Genomic DNA, 22,375 nt, shown 5'->3' on the forward strand with positions numbered 1-22,375 from the left:
CTATGGCGATGGCTCTAGGCTTTGCGGCCTCTCTCCTTGAGACTTTCATCCCACAGAGATGAAAGCACTTCCAGCCAACCTTGAACCGTGTAATCTCTCAAACAAGGCCCCCAGATGGTAGCCTTGGTATTATCTCTACCACTCCATTGGGAAACTTGGCATGAGTTCTCAGGGCACGGGCCAAAGGGTCTTTAAGGACACCAAGCACCTGCACCTGGAGGTGATCTTCAGAGACAGCCTTTGCTTCCACCCGCCTTGTATCTCAGCGATCTGCCCTGTGCATTCCGCCCTGAGATTTCTTACAGAATTCCTAGGAGTTTTTATCCACGTAGAATCTCTGATATCCCAGGGTTCCTGAAATGTCGACACAAATCACGAGTCATTTGAAACTTCAAATGAGCACAGGTTGCTTTCTAGCTTAACTGCATTCCATCAAACAGCAATAGTGAAGAAAAGAGTCTGCCCTGAAATGCCAACCAGCCCCAGTCTGTGTCCATCCCCCTTCTCGCAGTCGGGGAAAATGATTTGAACTTCAGATCATTAGCAACGGGTACCACCAAGTGTCCTTGCTCTTAGATTTTAGCTTCTTCATCACTGGTATGTAAGTTACACCTCATCATTTTTTTTTAACCATAGACAAAAAGCCTAAACAGATTAAATGAGCCAAAATGAGCTGAAGTTCTTGGTCAGTGAGCAAGAGACTTTTAGCCTTTTCTCCCCTTTCTCTTCTGCTTGTGCAGCTGGGATATAGGAGGAAAGAAGGAAAAATACTGGAATGGAGATCAAATAAAATGGGAATTAAAAAAACATTAAATAACTTGGATCCTCCCATTAGCTTCTGGTGGCTTTAAAGCCAGTTTGGATCAAACTGAAATACATAAGAACATGTAGGGTGGCCAGGGCTGTGTCTCCATGTAGGCAGTGGTGCTGCGTCTTGTCCCAGCCACGTAGTTGGTCAGACCCCTCCCATTGGTGCCAGAGAAAACCATGCCTCTTTAAAAAGAAAAGAAAAAAAAATTTTTTTAAATCTCATGGCTTAGGTAGGATAGTCTGACTTTCTAGCATGGTCTTGTTGGTAAAGAAATTGTGTTTGAGTGCAGGGGCGATGTCCTGGGGGCCCAGTGACAACCAGCTGGCTGTCTCTGGGGTCCTGTGTGCTTTCCCAACTGTACCTTGTTGGCTTCGTGGAGCTCCAGGAAGGGTGATGGCGCAGATGCGCAGTGCTGGGCAGGCCCCTGCCTGGGGCGCAGCGCTCCGTGCACAGCAGGCACGGGTCTGTGTCGCCCACCTCCACCCACCGCAGCCTGTCCTCCGTGCAGCCATGACTGTCCTGCTCTGGCGCCGCTCTGGTCTCTCAGGAATTTGCTTGTTACTTTCGCTGCGTAAATAAAGCTTCCTGGTTCAGTAGCGCCCCTGCCAAAAAAAAAAAATATATATATATATATATATATATAGTGCTTAGTCTCCCTTCCAAACCCAGAGAAAACTGAACAACAAAGGTGTCCCCTTCAACTATGAACCTTATATTGGACCTCTAGTGAGAATAATGGGCTCAGGACTCCACTAAGCTTTACCTATGCCATGAAAAGAAAAAAAGGGGGCATCGTAATTGTATTTATATCTTACAAAATTCTTTTCAATTCAATATAACAAGTCATTTATAAGAACCAACTGTTTTGCTCTGCACCATGAAACTGAAAAGGGAAAATGTCTATTTTTAGAGACTACCAGAAGACAGGATTCTGAGCTTTCCCCTGCCTGATCTTTCACGAGTTATTTTGTTTCCTAAGCCCCATTCTCTTCAAATTCAACACAAAGAGACTAATACCTTCCCTGTCTACTTCACAGGGAAACGGAAAGAAAATAGTAGATAGAAATGCAATAAAATGGTGTCTGGCCTATCTAAACATGCTGGGTTGTTGATTTATTTCCAAGCAGCTTTCAGATGAGAGAATTCATACTATTCCAGGCAAGTAACTCTGAGTGAGTCTGTACTATTTCTCTTGGATTAAATACCAACATTGTTGAGTTTTTAATGCTAGAAATCTGCTGAAGATCCTTTCTGTGAGTGTGTAATGTACAGGTATGTGGGTTTGTTGAGACATCAGGAGGAGAAACTCAGTGGAGAACTTTCATCCAACGAGGCAGAGCGATGACACCCAGGGGAATGTTAAATTCAAGTAATGAACATTGATGATCAGCAACTCAGTGTCACATGCTATCCTACTGCCTGGGGACACGCCGTGTGTTGAGGGGTCCCAGGTTCTGTGATTCGTGAGGAAGACTCACAGGACACAGCGTGTAGTTGAGGCTGTGATTTATTGTAGCGAAAGAATGCAAAGTGAAATTAGCAAAGGGAAAACACTCAAGGGAAAAATCTAGAGGAAACCAAGTGTACGCTTTCAGAAGTCCTCTCCCAGCAGAACTGCACAGCATGCCCTTAATCCTTCCAGCCAGCAGTTGACCACACGTGTGAAATGTCACCCTACCAGGGAAGCTCGTTTCAGAGACTTGGTGCCCAAGGTTTTTTTTTTTCACTGGAATCTGGTCAAATGGACACTCTCTGCCTAACCCATACCAAAATTCTAGACTCTCAGAGGGAAAGCAGATGTCCAACATAGTGCACATTGTTTACATAGCCAGTTTAGACACAGTGAGCCGTTCTTATCAGGAAATGGTGGGAACCCTCCCGAAACCCAAGATCCCAGACTCCAGCCAAGGTCTAACATTGTAAGCAGGCCTTTGGAGGACTAGCATTCTCCGGCATGCTGTTAACCCTTTTATGCACACAGAGGTTTAAATAACTTATGACAGTACAGATGGTTAAATACAATGATTAATTCATCTGATTATAGTTACCCAGCCTTCAAAGGGTCAGATAGGAATGAGATAAATTCGACATGGTTATGGTACTTTGTCAAACTCAACTCAGCACCTCAGTTGCTCCCTGCCCACCCACTGACAAGGTGTGGTGCTTATAAAGAGCTCTGTGGCTGGTTTCCAAACTCACCTCGTAGCCTCTTTCTAGAACTCACGGTGCATCCCATGGGCTCTGTCTTCTGCCTGTCATGTCACTTCTTTCTGCTTAGCCCTTAAGGTGGGTGTTTGGGGCCACTTTTCTCTTTGACTTGACTGGATTTTGACACAGCCTTACCCTTACCAAGATTCCTAACCCCCTACATTTCATCTGGCCTCCTGGGCCCCCTTGTTTGCTGCCCCAATCATGTTTGAAGCCTTAGTTCCTGGGGCTTATCCCCTCAAACAGACTTGAAAGTCATTTACTTTCTACTCCTAGTCTTTGGCTAATTTTTACCCCCCTGCCAACTGCTGGAGAGATGCTTGGAGCTATAAAATACAGATTTGTCCCCCTGTCCTCGTGGAATCGTCTTATACAGAAGCTTTACTGGCTGGGGCTGACAGTAACCAGCACTCTCAGTCGGCTCTGCACCTGCTGTTCCCACTGCCCTTGCCCCCACTAGAGGGATTTACCCAGCCCTGCCCTCTTTCCTCTTTGAGGAGTGGTGGTAGCAGCAGTACCAAGCTCCAGGTTTACAGGGTTCAGGTTGGAGGTGGGAACAAATGGGGGAGCATATGTTGTCTTCTTGGTCTCCAAAGTCTTCTGGGTCCTATGTTTAATGACCTAGCCAAGGAATCACAAAAAGTCAGCTTCCTCCCTGGTAATCCACTCCAGCCCCTCGCAACTCAGACATCCAGAGATTCTTGGGAACTTGCAGATATTTGTGTCAGCTCAGACCCAGTTTTCTCACCTTATTGGATCTCCTCCCAAAAGGGGCACAGAGATATGAAATCACCCTCCAGGGCGTTTAGGATATGCTCACAGTGACTCAAATGACAAGAAAAAGTCATCAAGAAATGCTGGGTCAGGAGCCAGGTCCTGGAAAGCTGTGGATGCGGTGATACGGGCCCTTGAAAGACAAGAGCTGTGATCAGACTGGCATTTTAGAATGATCCCTGGGTAGCTGGAGGGAGACGAGATGGAGAGTGAATCTGGAGGCCAAGGGACAAAGATAAGAAATTTTTCCTAGGAATCCCACTCCTGGGCATATATCCAGAAGGAACCCTACTTCAGGATGACATATGCACCCCAATGTTCATAGCAGCATTGTTTACAATAGCCAAGACATGGAAACAGCCTAAATGTCCATCAACAGATGACTGATAAAGAAGATGTGGTATATTTATACAATGGAATACTACTCAGCCATAAAAACTGACAATATAACGCCATTTGCAGCAACATGGATGCTCCTGGAGAATGTCATTCTAAGTGAAGTAAGCCAGAAAGAGAAAGAAAAATACCATATGAGATCGCTCATATGTGAAACCTAAAAAACAAACAAACAAACAAAAAAACAAACAAAGCATAAATACAAAACAGAAATAGACTCATAGACATAGAATACAAACTTGTGGTTGCCAAGGGGGTGGGGGGTGGGAAGAGATAGACTGGGATTTCAAAATTGTAGAATAGATAAACAAGATTATACTGTATAGCACAGGGGAATATATACAAGATCTTATGGTAGCTCACAGAGAAAAAAATGTGATAATGAATATATATATGTTCATGTATAATTGAAAAATTGTGCTCTACACTGGAATTTGACACAGCATTGTAAAATGATTATAAATCAATAAAAAATGTTAAAAAAATTTTTTTTGTAAGACTCATCAGAGATGGTGGGGCCCCGACTAGGTCTGAGGCAAGTCAACTAGATCTAGAGAGGAGGGGACAGACGTGAGAGATATTTGGAAAACCAAGTGAGCAGGAGTTGGAGATGGGGCTGGGGAATGGAGGCATGAAGCATGACTCCCTGCTTTCTGGCTACAACCAGCATCTTTGGCAGAACCTCCTTTGAGATAAAGATTACAGGGGGGTTCGTGTGGAATCCAAACAGCTTCGTTCTGTAGCCCCTCCTTCACCCTCTCCTCTATATCTGAAGCCTTTCTTACTGGGTTTTGTTTGGGTGGTTTTGGTTTTTCTTTTAAAGGTCCAGAATGCCCTTGCTGTGTTTGGCAGACTTCCAGGCCCATGCACGGGAGCAGCTGTCTAAGTCAACTTGGGATTATATTGAAGGAGGAGCTGATGATGGCTTCACGAGGGATGACAACATTGCAGCATTTAAAAAGTCTGGTCATCTGTATCCTTTCTATGCTAAGCTAATGTGCACTGGTTGAGAGCTCTTTGGAAGGTAGCAGTCCTGATTTCTGCTTCCAAAGAATGTAACAGTACTCAAGGCAGAATAATGGTTTTTTGTTGTTGTTTGTGGGGAGGGGTTTCTTGGCAGGGGATGCAGGTGACTGGGGAGAGGATGGAGAGAGAGAATTTATCTTAGTGCTGCTGCAGAACTAGCACCAGTGAACTAGCCCTCTCCTGCTGCATCGTGGTGACTTTGCCACCTGAGAAGATAGGACATGAGTCCCAGTGTCTCCAGCCACCTGGGCAGGGAAGAGAAGCTGGCTGGGTAGACCTAAATCCCCTGAGCTCCTAAACTTCCCACTTGGAGGTATAACAGGAGAGAGGGCTCAAGGCTGGAGGAAATGTGGAGACCCAAGGAGTCTTGGGGATGAAAGAAGACTGATTCATGGAGAAGAGTTGGACTGGGGCAGTAGCAGGTAAAATATGGGTCAGTAAACAGCAGTGCACAGGCCAGGTGGGGCCCACTACCGATTTTTGGATGGTCCACAAGCTAAGGATGAGGTGGGGTTTTTTTCCATTTTTTAAAACATTTAAAAAATTATTTTCTTATTTATATTTTAATTTTTTTCTTTTTTTGTTTTTTTCTTTTTGTTTTTAATTTTTTTCTTTTTTCATTTTTAAATGGTTGAAAAAAATCAAAAGAAGAAGAATTGTAACATGTCCAAATCATATGAAATTCAAATGTCAGTGCCCATAAATGAAGTTTTACTAGAACAGAGCCAAGCTCAGTCATCTACATATTGTCATGGATGCTTTGGCATTACAACAGCCGAGCTGAGTAATTGTGACAGACTGCATGTCCACAAAGCCTAAAGTATTTACTATCTGGCCCTTTACAGAAAACGTATACTGACCCCGTGATACGGAAGTCAGGAGAAAACCGAAAAAAGAAGTGCGAGGTGGTCACTGTCTTCTGTATTCTCATACATCTGTAATGCTATAACAGGCATTTTAATTGCTTTATCTCGTTTTGTCTTCAGGACTCTTAGGAAAGTTGGATTATTATGCCCATTTCACAGATGAAGTAACTAATGCTGTCTTCCCCAAGTTTGCACAATCAGTATTTCCAGAAAAACCTTTCTCAGTTTCTGTACAGAAACAATAATATCTTGTGAGAAACAAGCATTTTGGGACCCTGAGGCTAAGTATCTATTGCACTTAAATGTATGTTTCACATATTTACTATTTCTCAATTGCCATACCTTCCTCTAAAGTCATATTTAAGTTACATTTTCAAGTGAATTAGCTTCTAGCAAAAAAAAAAAAAATCATGATCATTCTCTGGAATTTGTCCTCGTTCAGTGACCTTTTCTTACATTACAGAATCTTGTTTCCAACCTAAGAAGGAAGAGCCTGGAATCCTCCCTGCTTATTCTTTTACTTTCTAGTCCTTGTTATGATGAATCCATCAAAGCATACAAGTGCAGAGAGTCTGGTCAGGGAAGCATGGCTTCAAGACACAGACCACTGACGGGGCAAATCAGGGAACGTCGTGGACCACATGCGCACTGAGGGCTTAGAGAAGGCGGGGTTAATGGGGTAAATGTGGGACAGGGTGTTGGGAGAGGCTTCCTGGAGGAAGGGAGCCTCCAGCTTGTCTATGCTGCCTGATCAGCTACCCCCACCCTCAAACAGCAGTTTCTTGGGACTCAGTCTGATCTAAATCTGTGCCAGGAATCTGGAGGTCTCCATGCTGGAGAGTCATTCCTCCAATAGAAAATCTCTTTATTGTTCAGCACAGAATCCGCCTCCGTCCCCGGTACCTCAAAGATGTGTCAAAGGTGGACCTGCAGACCACAATCCAAGGGGAGCAGATCAGTGTCCCCATCTGCATCGCACCCACGGGTTTCCACTGCCTGGCCTGGCCTGATGGCGAGATGAGCACAGCCAGAGGTACAGACCCCACCTCGAGGCTCCCTTCCCTGGGGCCCTAACGTGTGCGGAGGTGTCCTTCAGAGCAGCGGCAAGCAGCTCCAGAACTTCTCCATTAAAGGGTTTACAGCCAGCAATCTGGCTGGAATGAAGGGTAGAAAAAGGAATGCTTAAAACTGTGTTTGTGTAACATTTCACCTAAGAGTGAGAAAATGGCAGTTTTCCATAATAAAGAATGATCAGAGTGGGAGGGAGCTACAGAGGAATAGGAGGGTGTGAAGACCCCACCAAGCCAGCCCACAGAAGAGGGGCACAGGCCCCTCGGACACACCATCTGTGGGGAAGGGATGCTCAGTGTGGCCCCAAGGGCAAGGCTCTCTGCACTCTCGTGGACCAGGGCTGGGGCTGAATGGTGAGTCTCTGGATTTAGGATGAGGAGAGTCATGACATTGGGCCCTGATGCAAAGCCCTGGCAGGTGTTCTTGTCCAAATGTTCCATTTCCCTTCTCCTCAGTTGATTTGACCATCTTATTTGACAAAAAGTTTCTCACTGGGCTCTGTTGCCTTCCTAGTACCCCCTCATTCTTTTCCCTCATCCACTACCATCAAAAAATAATAATGAGAAGCAAAGAGAAGGGGGAGGAGAGGGAGAGGAAAGGAGGGGAAAGGGAGGGGGAAGAGGGTCAAAATATTCCTGTGACTCATTGTAAGCTTCACCCTCAGCCAAATCTGGGGAGTTTTTTTTGGGGGGGGGGAGTTAATTAGGTTTATTCATTTATTATTATTTTTTAATGCAGATGCTGGGGATTGAACCCAGGACTCCATGCATGCCAAGCATGTGCTCTACCACTTGAGCTATACGCCCCCCAGTCTGGTTTTTTTCAAGATGCCCAGGGCTTCCCTGAGGTCTTTTCCTTTGATTCTGTGATATAGGAAGCAGTGAATCTAGAATCTAGAATCCAAGGATTCTAGAGCTGAGAGTGACATCCATCTGGTTAGGACCCAGGTCTGGCCAAGCTGAAATATGAATACCCTGTATGAATATGACTACTTTACTAAATCTTCCTGGTTGAGTGTGTTGTGTTGTCTTAGGGGTGGGGTGAGAGGATGGGGGTATCTCCTGCTGACATTAGGAATTGAAAATATTAATTTCTGATTAGGTTGAATTCTCTGCCCCTGGGTTGTAGGATGGTTGTGACATGAACACTCTGGAGAATCCCACTGAGAATGATTAAAAGAAGAAATGAGAAATAAGCAGTGCTTGTCATTGTCAGCCTCATAAGCACTAGCATTTGTACAATACTTCACTTCGTAAATTAAAACAAAACAAAAAAAACGCTCCCCTAGCTGGTATCCCATCTTGCAACCCTATAAGAGAGATATTATTATTTCCTTTTACAGATAAAGAAAATGATGCTCAAGGCCATGCAGCCAAGAACTGGTGGAACCAGCATTCTTCTAATTCCAAATGTCATGCTTTTTCTACAATGTAGCTCAGCCTTCTCCATTGGAATTACATTTTCTCATCCTTGGCCCATTTTAGTTCCCTTCTGCTTCATTGATGAGTTCACAAGAAGCCCCGTTCCTATCTGAAAGCCACAACAGGCCCAAAATGGTTCTGGGGACTTAATGTCATCTCTAGCTGGAAATTTTTTGGATACCAAGGGCAGAGTTTGTAAGGCGGGTATTGGGAAGAGGACCCAGACAGCTTTAGGTCTGCTAGTCTTGATGAAATATACCTGCTATTCCGGCCCTACAGGAAAGCAAAATGCAGGCCGGTGGTACCCTCACTCAAAGGGCAAGGCAGCCATAGGCAGCACAGACCTCTAGGGCTTCTCACCCCAGAGCAGAATGTGTCTGCTCCTCAATCTGAGTTGTGTTATTTGCTTTGCAGCTGCCCGAGCAGCTGGTGTCTGCTACATCACCAGCACGTATGCCAGCTGCAGCCTTGAAGACATTGTTGCTGCTGCCCCCGAGGGCCTGCGGTGGTACCAACTGTATGTGCAGCCAAATCGGCAGCTAAACAAACAGCTGATCCAAAAGGTAGAATCCCTGGGTTTCAAAGCTCTGGTGATCACTGTGGACGTACCCAAAATTGGCAACAGACGATACAACGTTACGGACCTAAAGAAGAGCTTACTGCTAAAAAATCTTGGATCACCTGAGAAGGTAGGAAAGATACCCGAGCCAATGCGCAGGCGTCACAGGAGGCAGACTTCCATCCCTCTCTCCTCTCTTCTTTCTTTCCACAGGAAGTCACTGAGTGCCTGTCCTGCACCGGGCGTTAGGGATGCAGCCATCCCAAAGGCAGCTGTCATTTCCGCTGCCCAGAACTTCCAGACAAGCAGCATATAAGGCTCGATGTTCTCAGCCCTGGAACTGCCCCACCTGTCACCAGAAATGTTCTGGCCGGGGCTGGGTGCCGAGAAATAGGAAAGCTAAGGAAATATTTTTTTCACGAAATAGGAGATTGAACTAAAAATTTCTCCCAGTATTTTCTACTTTATGGCACACTTAGCAAAAGATCATTTGGCTGGCACACTGAGATAAACGGACCCTCTGAAGAGGATGCTTATAGCCAAGGTGAACAGCCCTTGGAGTGTTGAAAACTGAGGGGGCACTATCTCTGCACACCTAGAACTCATCCACGTGGCACTGGAGTGCCACAGCACACTTGCTTGGATGAGATGACTACAAAAGGAACTTACAGTCAGATGGGATGGAGTGCCCAGAGAGAGAAAGCTATGGTGAAGCTGGAATCCCTTGGCTTCATTACAGATGGTGACACCAGCCTTTTCAGTGAATGGGCAGCTGTGATCCCCAGCCAAGTGCCTCAGCCATTCTACTCATTAACCACAAATTGGCCTTGAGGTTTCCTGGAATCTATCTCAGATTCCAGGGATACACTGGGGTCTATAGATATTTGATTCACATGGAGAGTCAAGATACAAATTGGGTAATCTCAGATTCAGAATGATTGAAGTATTGCTTAGTTCCTGGTACCCAGTGCCTGTCTCCACCATAACACATCACATCGGCCTATACATGCTCTTGCTTTTCCATCTCACTTACTACACTCTGAGGTTTTTTTTTTTGTTGTTGTTGTTGTTGTTGTTGTTAGGACTGTGTCTTATTTGCCTTTGTGTGCCCAGATCCTGGCATAACTATTGAGCATTGACACAAATAATGGTAAATAAATAAGCAATTGAAGTAGAAATTCTTCTGTTTATTAATTAATTAATTTTTTTAATGGAGGTACTGGGAATTGAACCCAGGACCTCATGCATGCTAAGCACACACTTTACCAGTGAGCTATACCCTCCCCCTACGGAGAAATTCTTCTACAGAAAATTTGTCAGGAAAAGGAGCTAGTAGTGTTGGATTTTCTGCCTCTTTTTTCAAGCTTATAAATGGTGGCTCTTCAAATGGTGTCCCATCTTTGGAATGGGAGTCTTGAAGGAGTTCAGGACTAAGGTTCTCTTGTATCCCCCACAGGGAAACTCAGTGCCTTATCTCCAGATGACCCCCATTGACTCAGCCATCTGCTGGGATGATCTCTCCTGGTTTCAGAGCCTGACTCGATTGCCCATCATCCTGAAGGGGATCTTGACGAAAGAGGACGCAGAGTTAGCTGTGAAGCACAATGTCCAGGGCATCATTGTTTCCAACCACGGCGGGAGGCAGCTCGACGACGTTCCTGCTTCCGTGAGTAGTGTGCCTTCAGAGTGAGTGTGTTTGTGAGTTGTGTGTGCATCCACAGCAAGGTACTCTCTGTCATTCGACACACACTCCCCTCTCCCTAACCACCTATGTTGGTTTATACCTGTGAATTGTAAGGACTTTTAATTATTACTAATAGCCTAGTATATGCCAGGTTATTTTTTAAAACTTGACATATGTCATCTCTAAATCTCACAACAGTCCTACAGGGTAGGCATCATTGTCCTTAGTTTACAGATGAGGATACTGGAGTTCAGAGATGTCAAGTAACTTGTCTGAGTTCACACAGTCAGTAAGTGGTCAAGCTGGAATTTGACAGAAGAGTTGTCCCCCAGGCACTGAGGTCTCCAGCCGTCTGGAAGGAGTGTTCAGTGAGAAGCTTGCCTGTCTGCATGGACTATAACCTCATATTTTCTCATACGACACATTCCAGGAAGAAACAGTGCCTCATTTAAGCTAATAAACAACTATCTTTCACAATGAAACTTAAAATATGTCCTATGAATCCTTTGTTAAAAATTTGGGATAGTGTAATTTTCCCCCTTGACTTATGAATTTATATCCATCATAGATGGAATTTGGGGAAAGAAAAAGAAAAGGGGTGAGGCGGGGTGAGGCAGAGTTAGGCCGATTGACTCCTTAAGTAGCAGAAGTCCCCGCAGGGCCCAGTTTTTACTCTTTTTCCCTGGTCATTCCTCTAAGAGGAATGGAGCAGAACAGAACAGGAGCCCCGAGGCAGTTCCAGAACCCTTTCCTGAAGGCCCCTCCACCCAGACTCGGCTGTGACTCCTCCTTACAGACTTGGAGATGCCCAGGAGCACGGCTCGGTCTGGGGCATCTTAGGTCCACAAGGTCTGTTGGTCACAGAGCCTGAAATGGGAGAGACACGGTGAGAGAAAAGAGCCAGTGGAGACCAGGCCAAAGTGATCAGCTGTTTTTATTTTGTCTTTCGAAGGCTTCAGCCCTACTTTTACAGTGTTACTGCTGCATTCCTATCCCCTGTCTTAGATAACCCCCAAGGGAGTCAGGAACAAGCTGCTCAAGTATGGTGTGTTCAAAATGAGGTAGGACCCATTTACACAGAACAGGCTGTGGTCCAGACACTGGGGTCATGACTGATAATGCTTATTTTGCCAAAAAGACTTAGGGTCTAAGCGATAGAAAACATCTCTAGCTCTGCCACCCTAGAAAGAGTTAAGGTGGAAAAAAACCAAAAGTTAAGATATTCTTTAAAAAGAAGAGCATTAAAGTGAACACTCTAAATGGAAAATGTCCCCTTGGGGATGTGACGAGGAACCAAGAGGTTGTTCCAAGCTGTAGACATCTGAGCTCTGTCCGATCAGAAGATGGCAGGAGGGAGAGCCGGGAGAAGGTCCTTGAGCCTTGGGATTGTGGCCGCACTGCTTTGACAGGCACCAGCATCCTCAAGCAGGGAGGGGAGGAACTGTCAGCCATCACCCCGGCTTGGACCTCCTGGTACCAGCCCACATGGAGGGGGCACCACTGTCCCATGATGCCCTGAGAGTCAAAACAGGAATCCCTCGAGCCACTCTTGTCTCTCCTTTGCAGATCGATGCCTTGATGGAAGTGGTGGCTGCTGTGAAGGGGAAAATCGAAGTGTACGTGGATGGTGGGGTCCGAACTGGCAATGATGTGCTAAAGGCTCTGGCCCTTGGAGCCAAGTGCATTTTTCTGGGGAGACCGATCCTGTGGGGTCTTGCCTACAAGGTAAGAGTGGCAAAGGGAAAACCACCAGAAGATACCACGCTGCCCATTCCTTTCCACGCATTTCTGTGGTTTGACTCCCAAGCTCAGCTGTTTTTTGAGGTGCCACAGTTTCCTAAAGGACTGTGAAACCTCCTCCACCCCTCCTTGCTTCCTCTGTATCGTATTGCAAAATTTTAAGGGCTCTCACACCTATGTTTTCCTCTTTGCCTTCCTTTATTTCCAGCATAGTTCTGATTTCATGGCTCCATCCTCCCCATCACAGCTCTGAGCTCACCTGAAATTTATACTCAGCACATGGTCAGAATGTTCCATCATGCCTCTTTTTGTCTCTCTCCTCTCTGTCTCTGTCTCTGGAGCAGGGCGAACATGGTGTTGAGGAAGTTTTGAACATCTTAAAAAATGAGTTCCACACTTCCATGACCCTTACAGGTAAGTGTTTACAACTCTTTTCCTGATTCACAACTGAAAGCCAGCCGTCTAAGGAGCTGGAGAGCTGGCCCTTTCTTCTTGCTCGCCTTTCCTGGGCCCAGTGGCTGCAGGAGAGAGCAGGGAGGGAATGTTCCAGACAAAAATTAAGCACAAAGTGCAAATATGACACATCTGCTACCAAAGCAAGTGCAATTTCTGATTACGGGAAAGAGGGTCCCTCTTACTCTGCTCGGATCACATCAGGCTTGTTGGATGTGGTTCTGGGTGTCATATTTGAAGGAATATTCATGGACTCTGAAGAGCAGAGAATTTCTGTCAGAGCAGAAGCATGGAGGGGCTGGGGAGATGGAGGTAAACCAGAGGACGGAAGAGGGAGGAGGAGAAACATCGTCTTCCATAACCACAGACAGCAGGACAAATATGAATGTCTTGAAGTCACATGCAGGTGGACTGCCGTCAAAAATGAGGAGACTGTAAAGCAGTGCTCATAAACATGTTTATGTTTTTAGCAAAGCCTAGAATCCCAGCAAGCCGATAAAAGGGCGTTTCTTAACTAATGATGGTACCTTCTCTCTTCATGAGCATTTGGTTTTAGGATTTGGGTTTTTGGTTTTCTTCTAATTGGCATAATGGCTGGAAGGTGGGTACTGGAGATATTTAGTGCTCAGGGGCCAGGGATGCTGAATGTCCTAAAATGCTTGGAGCCGTTTCAGAGAGAACTGTCCTGCTCAAACGCCAGTGGCCAGTAGCTCTCTCTGCCTTTGACTGTCTTTGTCTGCTGTTAGTGGTAATTGATGGCAATGTGAGAGACAGACAAGGTGGACTCCGATAATGTCTCCCTTCACACCTCAATCCTAAAGTTTGGTAATAACAAATCTTCTGCAGAAGTGAGGAAATAATGAACCAAGAGCTCTAAAGTGGAATCAAGGACACTTTCATGCCATATTTCTGCGGATGTCAGCGAGCATCTGCCATGTGCCCGGCACAGGGCATCCAGGTCTTTTCCAGTCTGGTTTGATCTGATATTTGGATAAGAATCTTGTACCCAGTGTCCAAGTTGCATAGCGTCCATTGGGGCTGCGGACTCAACCTTTTGGGCTTGAGTAGTACAAGCTAGAAAACTTAGATCAGCATTAACACCAGGACCAGCCTCCTTTCCACCGAGCAGATTCATAGAAAGAAGGGGAAACAGATTAAGGCATCAAGGACCACAAGGGTTTGGGGCCAGAGCCCTACTACAAAGCCTATGATGTAAGTCAGTAAATGACTCAATGTCACCAAGTCCCTCCCATGAGGGAGGAGAGGGCACAAGTGTGAACAGATATCATCTTGGTGTCTTTTGCCCCTGAGAGGGAGCAGGGAGAGAGATGGGAAGACCTATAGGCTTTTGCAGATCCCAGGAGATTGAGATGACTTCTCCTGTGCCCCCAAATATTTTCTCCCGTCCTTGTGAAATGCTGTCTAAACTTCTTTACCAGAATCCTGTTGGGGGAACTTGCAATAGCAAAGCTTTTTTATTCCACCGAAAGTTTATACTGAACAACCTTTGGGGCATAAGAAATAATTCTTTTTCTGAATTAGAGTGTGGAAAGCACCCTTTTTAAAAGGGGGCAGGGAAAAAAGAAAGTAAAAACAGGATGGTGAGCACTTTTATGCCTGACTTTTTATATTCCTTTTCTTCTAATCGGTCTACAATGAGAATGTATTGTTTCAAATTGTTTCAAATGTATAGAAGAATTGGGGGGAGGGCATAGCTCAGTGGTAGAGTGTGTACTTAGCATGCACAAGGTCCTGGGTTCAATCCCCTATTAAAAAATAAATGAATAAACTTAATTACCTCCCCCTTCAAAAATTTAAAAGTAAATAAATAAAATAAATTGTATAAAAATATTTGTTAAAAAAATTTTAATATATAGAAAAATTAGTAATCAACAAACAAATGTGGGATGGAGAAGAGGGTCCAAGGAAGAAGAGAAAGAATAGAAAACCTAGGCTGAAAAGCATCCTTCAGCATCCTCTGTGCAATTTCCCTCTCCAGGAGAGACCCCCCTCTCCCCAGGTGAGTCCCTGGGGAGAGGAGGGTCCCAGATGGAGGCCTGTGCTTTTGGTGGAATGCACTAGAATACAGAATCATATTATGAAACCCCAGAGATTCTGTTACCCCTTAGCTCTTCCCAGCACAATGCACGTAAGACATCTGATACAGAGTCCGCACCCAGGAGGTGACCAGTCAACATGACTTCTCTTCCCCAATTCCCCCAGAAATATGTGCTGCTTTTCCCTTAAGACGCTGTGTCATCACAGCCCCAGGAGGAAAACCCTATTTGCACTGTTGATAAAAACAAAATCAGCATAAAAATAACGCTTTTCTAACTGTGAAACCTATTGCTGAAATTACATTTATAGAAAGGTTAAAATCCTGATTTGTCTTGAAAGAAAAAAAACACATGCACGTATAACTCATACCTACACAAGCCTGCACAGACCTCACTCAGGTTTCCTCCCTTGTAAGGGCAGGGGACTGAATCAGAAGAGGCTGTGAATCTTCTGGAGGTTTATTGCTTAGAAGCACCCACTTCACGTTAAATTAGCCAAAGTATTTTAGTGTGAACAGCCTCCTTATTTACTGTAATGAAAAAGCAGGAATACACTGTAATTCTGCATTTGCTCTTAACCTTCTACTAAACCTCTACCAAGAGTGAGGTGGTGTCCCTGGTACAACGTGGGACCCAGTCTGATGAGCTTACACTGATACACAGAACAGTACACAGATATCACCAGGGCTTATGTGTGAATGGATGCTTCAAGTTGCCTCCAAATGGAATCACAACACTTTGCTGCAACTGTTGAGACTTTTATACAGCTGAAATATTATTTCTATGACAACACGTAACCAGAGTTTATATTTGGGCATCTCTGTGCTCCTCGAGGAGGCCTGCTGGCTCTGAAGCTGCTCTGTTCTCTGCTCTGTGGAAGCCCAGAGCTCTCAAGATCATTGTCAGTTCTGACGAGAGCATCTCTGGCTCTGAATTCCTGCTTCTGCTGAATTAGGTCAATTACAGGTTATGTTTCTACCCCACGCTTGTCATTTCCGTCCACTATAATCAACACAGGCATGGAACTCAACTCTTCTCTCTGCTTCCATTTTCAGGAAAGGACACCCGCATTAGTTCTATTTTTGTGAGTAATACATTTTGCTAGTTATGTTTTGGGAGGTGAAGGTGCATGCCTCACAGATGTGGATGAGAACTTCAAGCAAAACAGGACATAGTCTCTTATTAAATTCTTTCAGCCTTCTAATCACCAGTGATTTTCCACTGTCATCTTAATCCCACAATTCTCCAGCTCATATTATCACTTTCTCCCATCTCTTTTTACTTCTTATCTGGAGTTACTGTCTTCAGTTCCTGTGTCTAATTTCAGTCTAATCTCTAGCCCTAATTTTGCTTTTTAATTAAGGTCCTCCACTAAAGAAAAGAGTTCTGTTTTACAACTTTCCCTTAGAGGGCGGTTGTGGATGCAATACTCACCCTATGTCATATACTATCCCTGAGTCATATTCCTCCCTGACAGAGACTTCCTATGTCCTTAAGCCTTATCAGGACTGAGATAAAGGCCAAGTATATCTACTGCAGACAAACTGATTTTTCAACATGCTGCAATACTGCTTTTACGTTTTTATCATGCCATTTTGACATGGCTGTTTTAAAAGAGAACCCAGGCACAGGCTCACAAGATAATTCCCAGTGCGATCAGATTTACATGGTACATCCAGTGTACATAACATTTTATCAGGGTGAGAACAAAGATCAAGTCAGGCTTGTTCGCATTGGACCATCCCATACCCACAGTGGGGTGGGCGACTGGTGTTTTTGAGAAATGAGCTTTTAAACTATGTCGTTCTTTTAGGCTGCCGGTCAGTTGCTGAGATCAATCGGGACCTGATCCAGTTCTCCAGGTTGTAAAGAAAGAGAGTGAATGACCTGACTGATGGCTGAGCTTGCCCAGAGGAGGAAGTCAGAATCATAGTGTGACGTGTGATGCTACCCTGCCTCGGCCCCATCCTGTCCAGTGGTTCATTCCCTGCACCCTTGACCACTCCACCCCAATCCCTCATTCTCCTCAAATGTGCCCTGCTCTGCCTCACTGCCTGGCTGTTCTCTTGCCTAAAATCCTCCCCCAAAAGACGTGATCTTAAAAAGGCAAATCAATAATGACTGAAATAGCTAGTGGATTCAATTTTTTGCATATCTTATACGTTTCTATGAGACAACTATGGAAATCTACACTCTAGACAGACAGCACTGCGTATAAAATACTCCCCAACAGAACTCATACTCCTATCTACAGATAATGAGGAAATAATAGAGGTAGAAACATAGGCTTTGGAGCCATACAGACAGGATTAACAGTCAAACTTTTGACTTGGGCAAGTGTTCCAGTCTCTCTGTGCTTCCATGTCCTTGTCTATAAAATGGGGATTATGCTACCCAGCTCGCTATGATGAGAGAGAGATTAAGTGAGATAATGTATGTAAAGTTCAGAGCACAATGCTTAACGGTTAATATGTTTAAGAAACAGTAGCTTTTGTTATTATTATTTGGCAGGTTGCTATTCATCTTTCCAGACCTTGTTCAAAGGTCACCTATTCTTACTCTGCCTACTTCCTAAGGGCTTCCTGTAGTACTTTGCACATTAAACTATTACAACCCTTATTATAATGTGGTTTTACTGATTGATTGATTGAATTTTTCACATCTCTCGCTCCACAAATAGACTATACATGACTCTGAGCAAGAAACTGTATACTTGGTTCTGGGGTTGACATGCAGTGGCATCTCAGTAAACTTCTGTGGGACGATGGATGGATGGATGATGGGTGGATGGATGGACTGAAGTGAGTGAACGGAGTGAAAGGAGAGATGGAAAAATGAATAAATACCCTACCAGCGGAAAAACTCCCCAGACCAGTCAGTCAGCGAAAATAGACTCCTAGAGCAGAAACACCCAGATGAGTAAGATCTGACACTTGCAGACAGCAAGAAAGTTAGGGATAGAAATCAATGTCCTAAATAAGTAACATCATAACTGGTTTCCAGGTGTTCTCTCTTGCTCCTTGTTACATTCTGTTTTTCCATGCAGCTATCAGATTTTTTTTAAGTATAAGCAAATCCTACATCTCACCTGTTTAAAGCCTGTCTATGGCTTCCCACTCCATTTAGCCTAAGTTCTAAACTGATGATCAGCCCTCCGGGGCATGGTGTTACCCTCCCAACTCATTTCTTTATCACTCTTTCTTTCCTTCGCTCACTACGCCCCAGCCATACTCCTCCTTTCTGTTTCTTAAACAAGCAAAACTCTTTCTTGCCTCTGGACTTCCACACTTACTGTTCCCTCTGCATAAAATGTCCTTCCCTGCCTTCTGCCTGTGATTGGCTCTTTCTTGACATTCAGATCTCGGCTTAAATGTGACCTCCACAGGGAGGTGAGAGTACCCTGACCATCCTATCTAGAATGGGCTCTACTTGACTCATCACAGCAACCTGTTTTCCCCCTTGTCACTGCAGTACTTCCTACAATTGGCAATTAACTTATCCTTTGTTTATCTGTTCATCGTGCATCTGCACCAGGATGGAAACTTCGTCAGTTGTGCTCTCCCCTTCATTCCCAGAGCATAGAACCATGCCCAACCCCATGAACGCTTTGAGTAAATGTTTGTTCAATGACATAATCCGAAAAGACAAAGGTGGGTCAAACTGCATTGTCACATCTGGAGAAGTGCAGCTGTCCCAGAGGGAAAACAGTGAGTTAAGACACAGCCAAGCTGGACTGGTCACTACCTAAGCCAACAGACATCAAGTCTCCTGTCATTCCCGGGCTGGACTCTCTTCTGCCTGAACCCATGCCAAGTACAGTTCCACGTTCGCCCAGCTTACATCACATAACCAAGGGCCTGGTCAAGGGAACATCAGATAGCACGGGAAACACTGAAAGAGAAAGCAGTCCTGCAGTGACCTCCCTGGTCATCACTCTTAATGCTATAGCCACTTGCCTAACCCAAATATATGCACATATGTCACCTACATATTTGGAAAGAAAAAATAAAGTATAGTGGTATTAGATAGTCCTGTTTGCCTACGCTGGGGATATTCAGAACCCAGAATACAAAGGAAGTGAATACTCAGATTCCCAAATAATCAACTCCTTTGATGGTTCTCTGAATAAAAGATCTTAAAAGGGCAGATCAGTAATGACTGCAGCAGCTATATTTTTTTGCACACCCTCTATACCTTTATGAAATAACTATGGAAATTTGCACTCTGGACAGAAGAACTATCCATATAAAATATTCCCCGGCCAAAATCATACTCCCTATCAGACGGGCAGGATAGACCAACTAGAGGGAAGAAGGAAGGTGAAGCTACTGTAGTTAGGATGCTTAAAAGGTAGTAGATACTTCATAAGGCTGTGATCTTTGGAAGGAGGCCCAGGAGGCTGAGTGAGACGCCACTGTTAATGAGTTAATAAAAGGAAAAGGAGAATTGCCCATGACCTTTCTCTTAGAGTCTAACGTTTTTATTCAGTGAAAAGTTAAAATGAGCTCCTTCATTGTTGGGCTGATAGTCAATTTGAGGCCAAGAAGGAGTCTTAATTTGGTAGCAAGGATGGAGTGCTGGTGCTAAAAGTTTAGGAACATTTGAAGGAAGTGCCATGTCTAGGAACAACTCCCTGGCTGATAGAGATGTCACAGTTGCATGGTGGGACGGGAGGCCTAAATGACCTTGGGTTTGAAGGAGACCCTCAACACACTGATTACAGCAGCCACATGTGCCTTGGAAAAGATGGAGGTTTCAAAGGATCAAAAAGGGATGTGGGGCAGCAGTGGTCCTGGGGTACCCCAACTCATGTGCTGCTGCAAGGAATCTTGGGAAACTTTTTTACTGTAGTTCACAGAGACATAAGAGAACAGAAAAGCAAATAAAAGCTTAAAATAATATTTTTTTGTAACCTAGGATGCTACAAGACCTTATGGCCCATTAAGGAATGCCTCTTCTGTGTAGTACACTGACCTCCAGGAGAAGTCACAAAAAGAGAGTTTGAGACGAGATTCAAGGACTCTGGAAACAAGTTAAAATAGACTATACCAGACCTTCACCAATACATGAGAAAGGAGAGATCTTTATTTCAGTCATACTGGATCATTGGACAGTTTTACTAGACAGACGTAGACTTTCTCAATAAAGTACTAAAGAGTTAAACCAAGCGAAGAGATTTAAGTCTGAGAAATATCCTCTTACCCGGGGGTCCTCAAGAACATGGACTCTGACAGGGGGCAGACTCATGGGAGAACCGCACAACCCAGGCACTTCATGCTGCAGGTGACAGCTCCTAGAGAGACTTGGCTCTCCTCTGCCCTGGTCCTCAGCCCTCTTAGACCCCCGTCCCAGGACACAGCATCACATACACTGGGGCTTGGCGCACTTTCTAGAACTTCACTCTCTGGAATTTCACTTCTAGCCCACAGCACTCTGCCTCAGATGCCCCTTGCTGAAGCCTCTTTCCACTTGTGTTAAGTCCATAACTTTGGTCTCATTACTCTTTCATGGCAGAAACAAGATGAGAATATCTCAGTACTGAATTATCCTTTGTGCTGCAAAAGAATCAATAAGCAGCCTTGAAAATAAGGTTTGAAACCAGAGAAATCATTGGTGGGATAACATCCACCTCTCTAACCACCCCACTGCAATCTCATAAATCAAATCTTTTCCTTCATTCTCAGATGATCTAGCTGGCTGATGAACATGCTATAAAATTCCTCAAATTTCTCTGAAATAACCCTACTTATTATAGGAATGTCTAAGTAGGCATGACGGCCAGGTTGTCTCTTCAGCCCTGAGATCATCAGATGGGGCTTGATTCAGTCATTCCAGATTGGTTTGGGCAGGAGAGAAACAAATCACAATACAATATGACAGTAAGGAAATTTGGTATGCAGATAATGGTATTAGCTTACTTTACAAGAAAGTCTAGTACAAATTCTCCCTGTAAACATCTACCTTGGCGATAACTGTACTTTTTTTTTTTTTTTTTTTTTTGGTCCTGGACAGATGTGGGCATTGTTTTTTAAGTTGCTTTTCCTTCCAGACTCAGTGGGCTAGCTCCAAAATTCCAGGGGAAATAAGCAAGCATGTTATAAAGTCAGTGCCAAAAGGCTGTTCTCATCGCCTCAGAAGTCCGGACAGGGAACATCCAGGGTCACATGAAGAGATACATAGTAAACCTCAGAAGGGACTTCTTGGCCCCTGAAAATGTCCTGCATTAGAATGCATGAGTAAAAAAGGCAGAGAAACTTTTCCCCACTGGAAAGTTTCAACAGCTGAACAGAACACGGTATCTCAAAGATAAGCACTGTATTCTGATAAAGAAGATCAGCCTTGGAGTCAGCCCGCAGTCAGGCTGTCTGGGCTCAGATTCTGACTGCACTGTTCTCAAGATATCTGGCAAGATTCAATGCATCTTTTTCTTCATCTACTAATAATAATACCGATATTCTTGGCATCTAGTTGTGAAAATTAAATGATGGGGGGGGGGACTTCTGATTCCCAATCCAGGATGTAAGGAGCTTGGAAATTGCCAGTCCACAGCAAGTAAACAGTGGAAAAAACTCAAAAGTCAACAACTCCTCTAGATTCCTCATAAAAGTGAGGTCACAGGGCACACCACTGCCCCCAAAACTGGAGAGATAGGAAGATACAAAGAATCACAGTTTATCTGAGTAGGAACCTCCATGAAAACCAGCACCAGGGTCGGAAAACCTGAACTGTAATTGACGAATTGCTGGAGGAGCAGCTTGGACAAGTCTGAGAGCTCAAAACTGCAGGGAGGCCCAATCAGGGGAGGCCCCCATATTTTTGTTTTAACTACAGGAAGTCTACTAGGTTTTCACAGTGAATATCAGAGGAAAATTCCCTGAAGCTTCCAAACAGGGGAGGAGAAAGTAACCATTTTGAAATATGCCAGAGCATTCTGTTCTTGACAAGGCTTGCCCTCAAGAGAACTTGTTTTACTAGACCCTCACCTACTAGGGTTTCATTAGAGCCTGACCCACCCAGGAGATGGGAAATACCCAAGTCCAGCCCCTCTAGCCATGCTGTCCCACTTAAGGTGGGAGGTGGGGAAACACAGAAGCACTGGTAAAGTTCACAGTCCAATCCCCAGTACCTCCATTAAATAGATGCATGCATACCTACATGCATACATACATATATACATACATACATAAGTGAAACTAAAAATGGGCAGAAGATTCACTTAGATATTTCATCTAAAAGGTATAGGAATGTTTAATAAGCATATGAAAAGATGCTCAGCATCACTGGTCATTAGAGAAATGCAAATCAAAAC

The 22,375-nt window shown here is 44.4% G+C and overlaps 1 protein-coding gene across 5 annotated transcripts in view; it reads left to right on the plus strand.

Annotated features, from left to right (window-relative positions):
* The window catches only part of HAO2 (hydroxyacid oxidase 2), a 30,027-nt gene extending 12,342 nt beyond the window's left edge, over window positions 1-17,685 (plus strand). For 2 of the 5 annotated variants that reach the window (XM_064488886.1, XM_064488885.1), the window contains exons 2-8: window positions 5,013-5,150; window positions 6,963-7,114; window positions 8,988-9,262; window positions 10,589-10,798; window positions 12,383-12,541; window positions 12,898-12,970; window positions 16,880-17,685. In XM_064488886.1, coding sequence (XP_064344956.1) covers window positions 5,020-5,150; window positions 6,963-7,114; window positions 8,988-9,262; window positions 10,589-10,798; window positions 12,383-12,541; window positions 12,898-12,970; window positions 16,880-16,935 — 1,056 coding nt within the window. In that variant the 5' untranslated portion in view covers window positions 5,013-5,019 and the 3' untranslated portion in view covers window positions 16,936-17,685. The other 3 variants (XM_064488887.1, XM_010980533.3, XM_064488888.1) reach the window with 3 other exon arrangements.
* The last annotated feature ends 4,690 nt before the right edge of the window (window positions 17,686-22,375 follow it).

Source organism: Camelus dromedarius, chromosome 9, assembly GCF_036321535.1.
Source record: "Camelus dromedarius isolate mCamDro1 chromosome 9, mCamDro1.pat, whole genome shotgun sequence".
NCBI lineage: Eukaryota > Metazoa > Chordata > Mammalia > Artiodactyla > Camelidae > Camelus > Camelus dromedarius.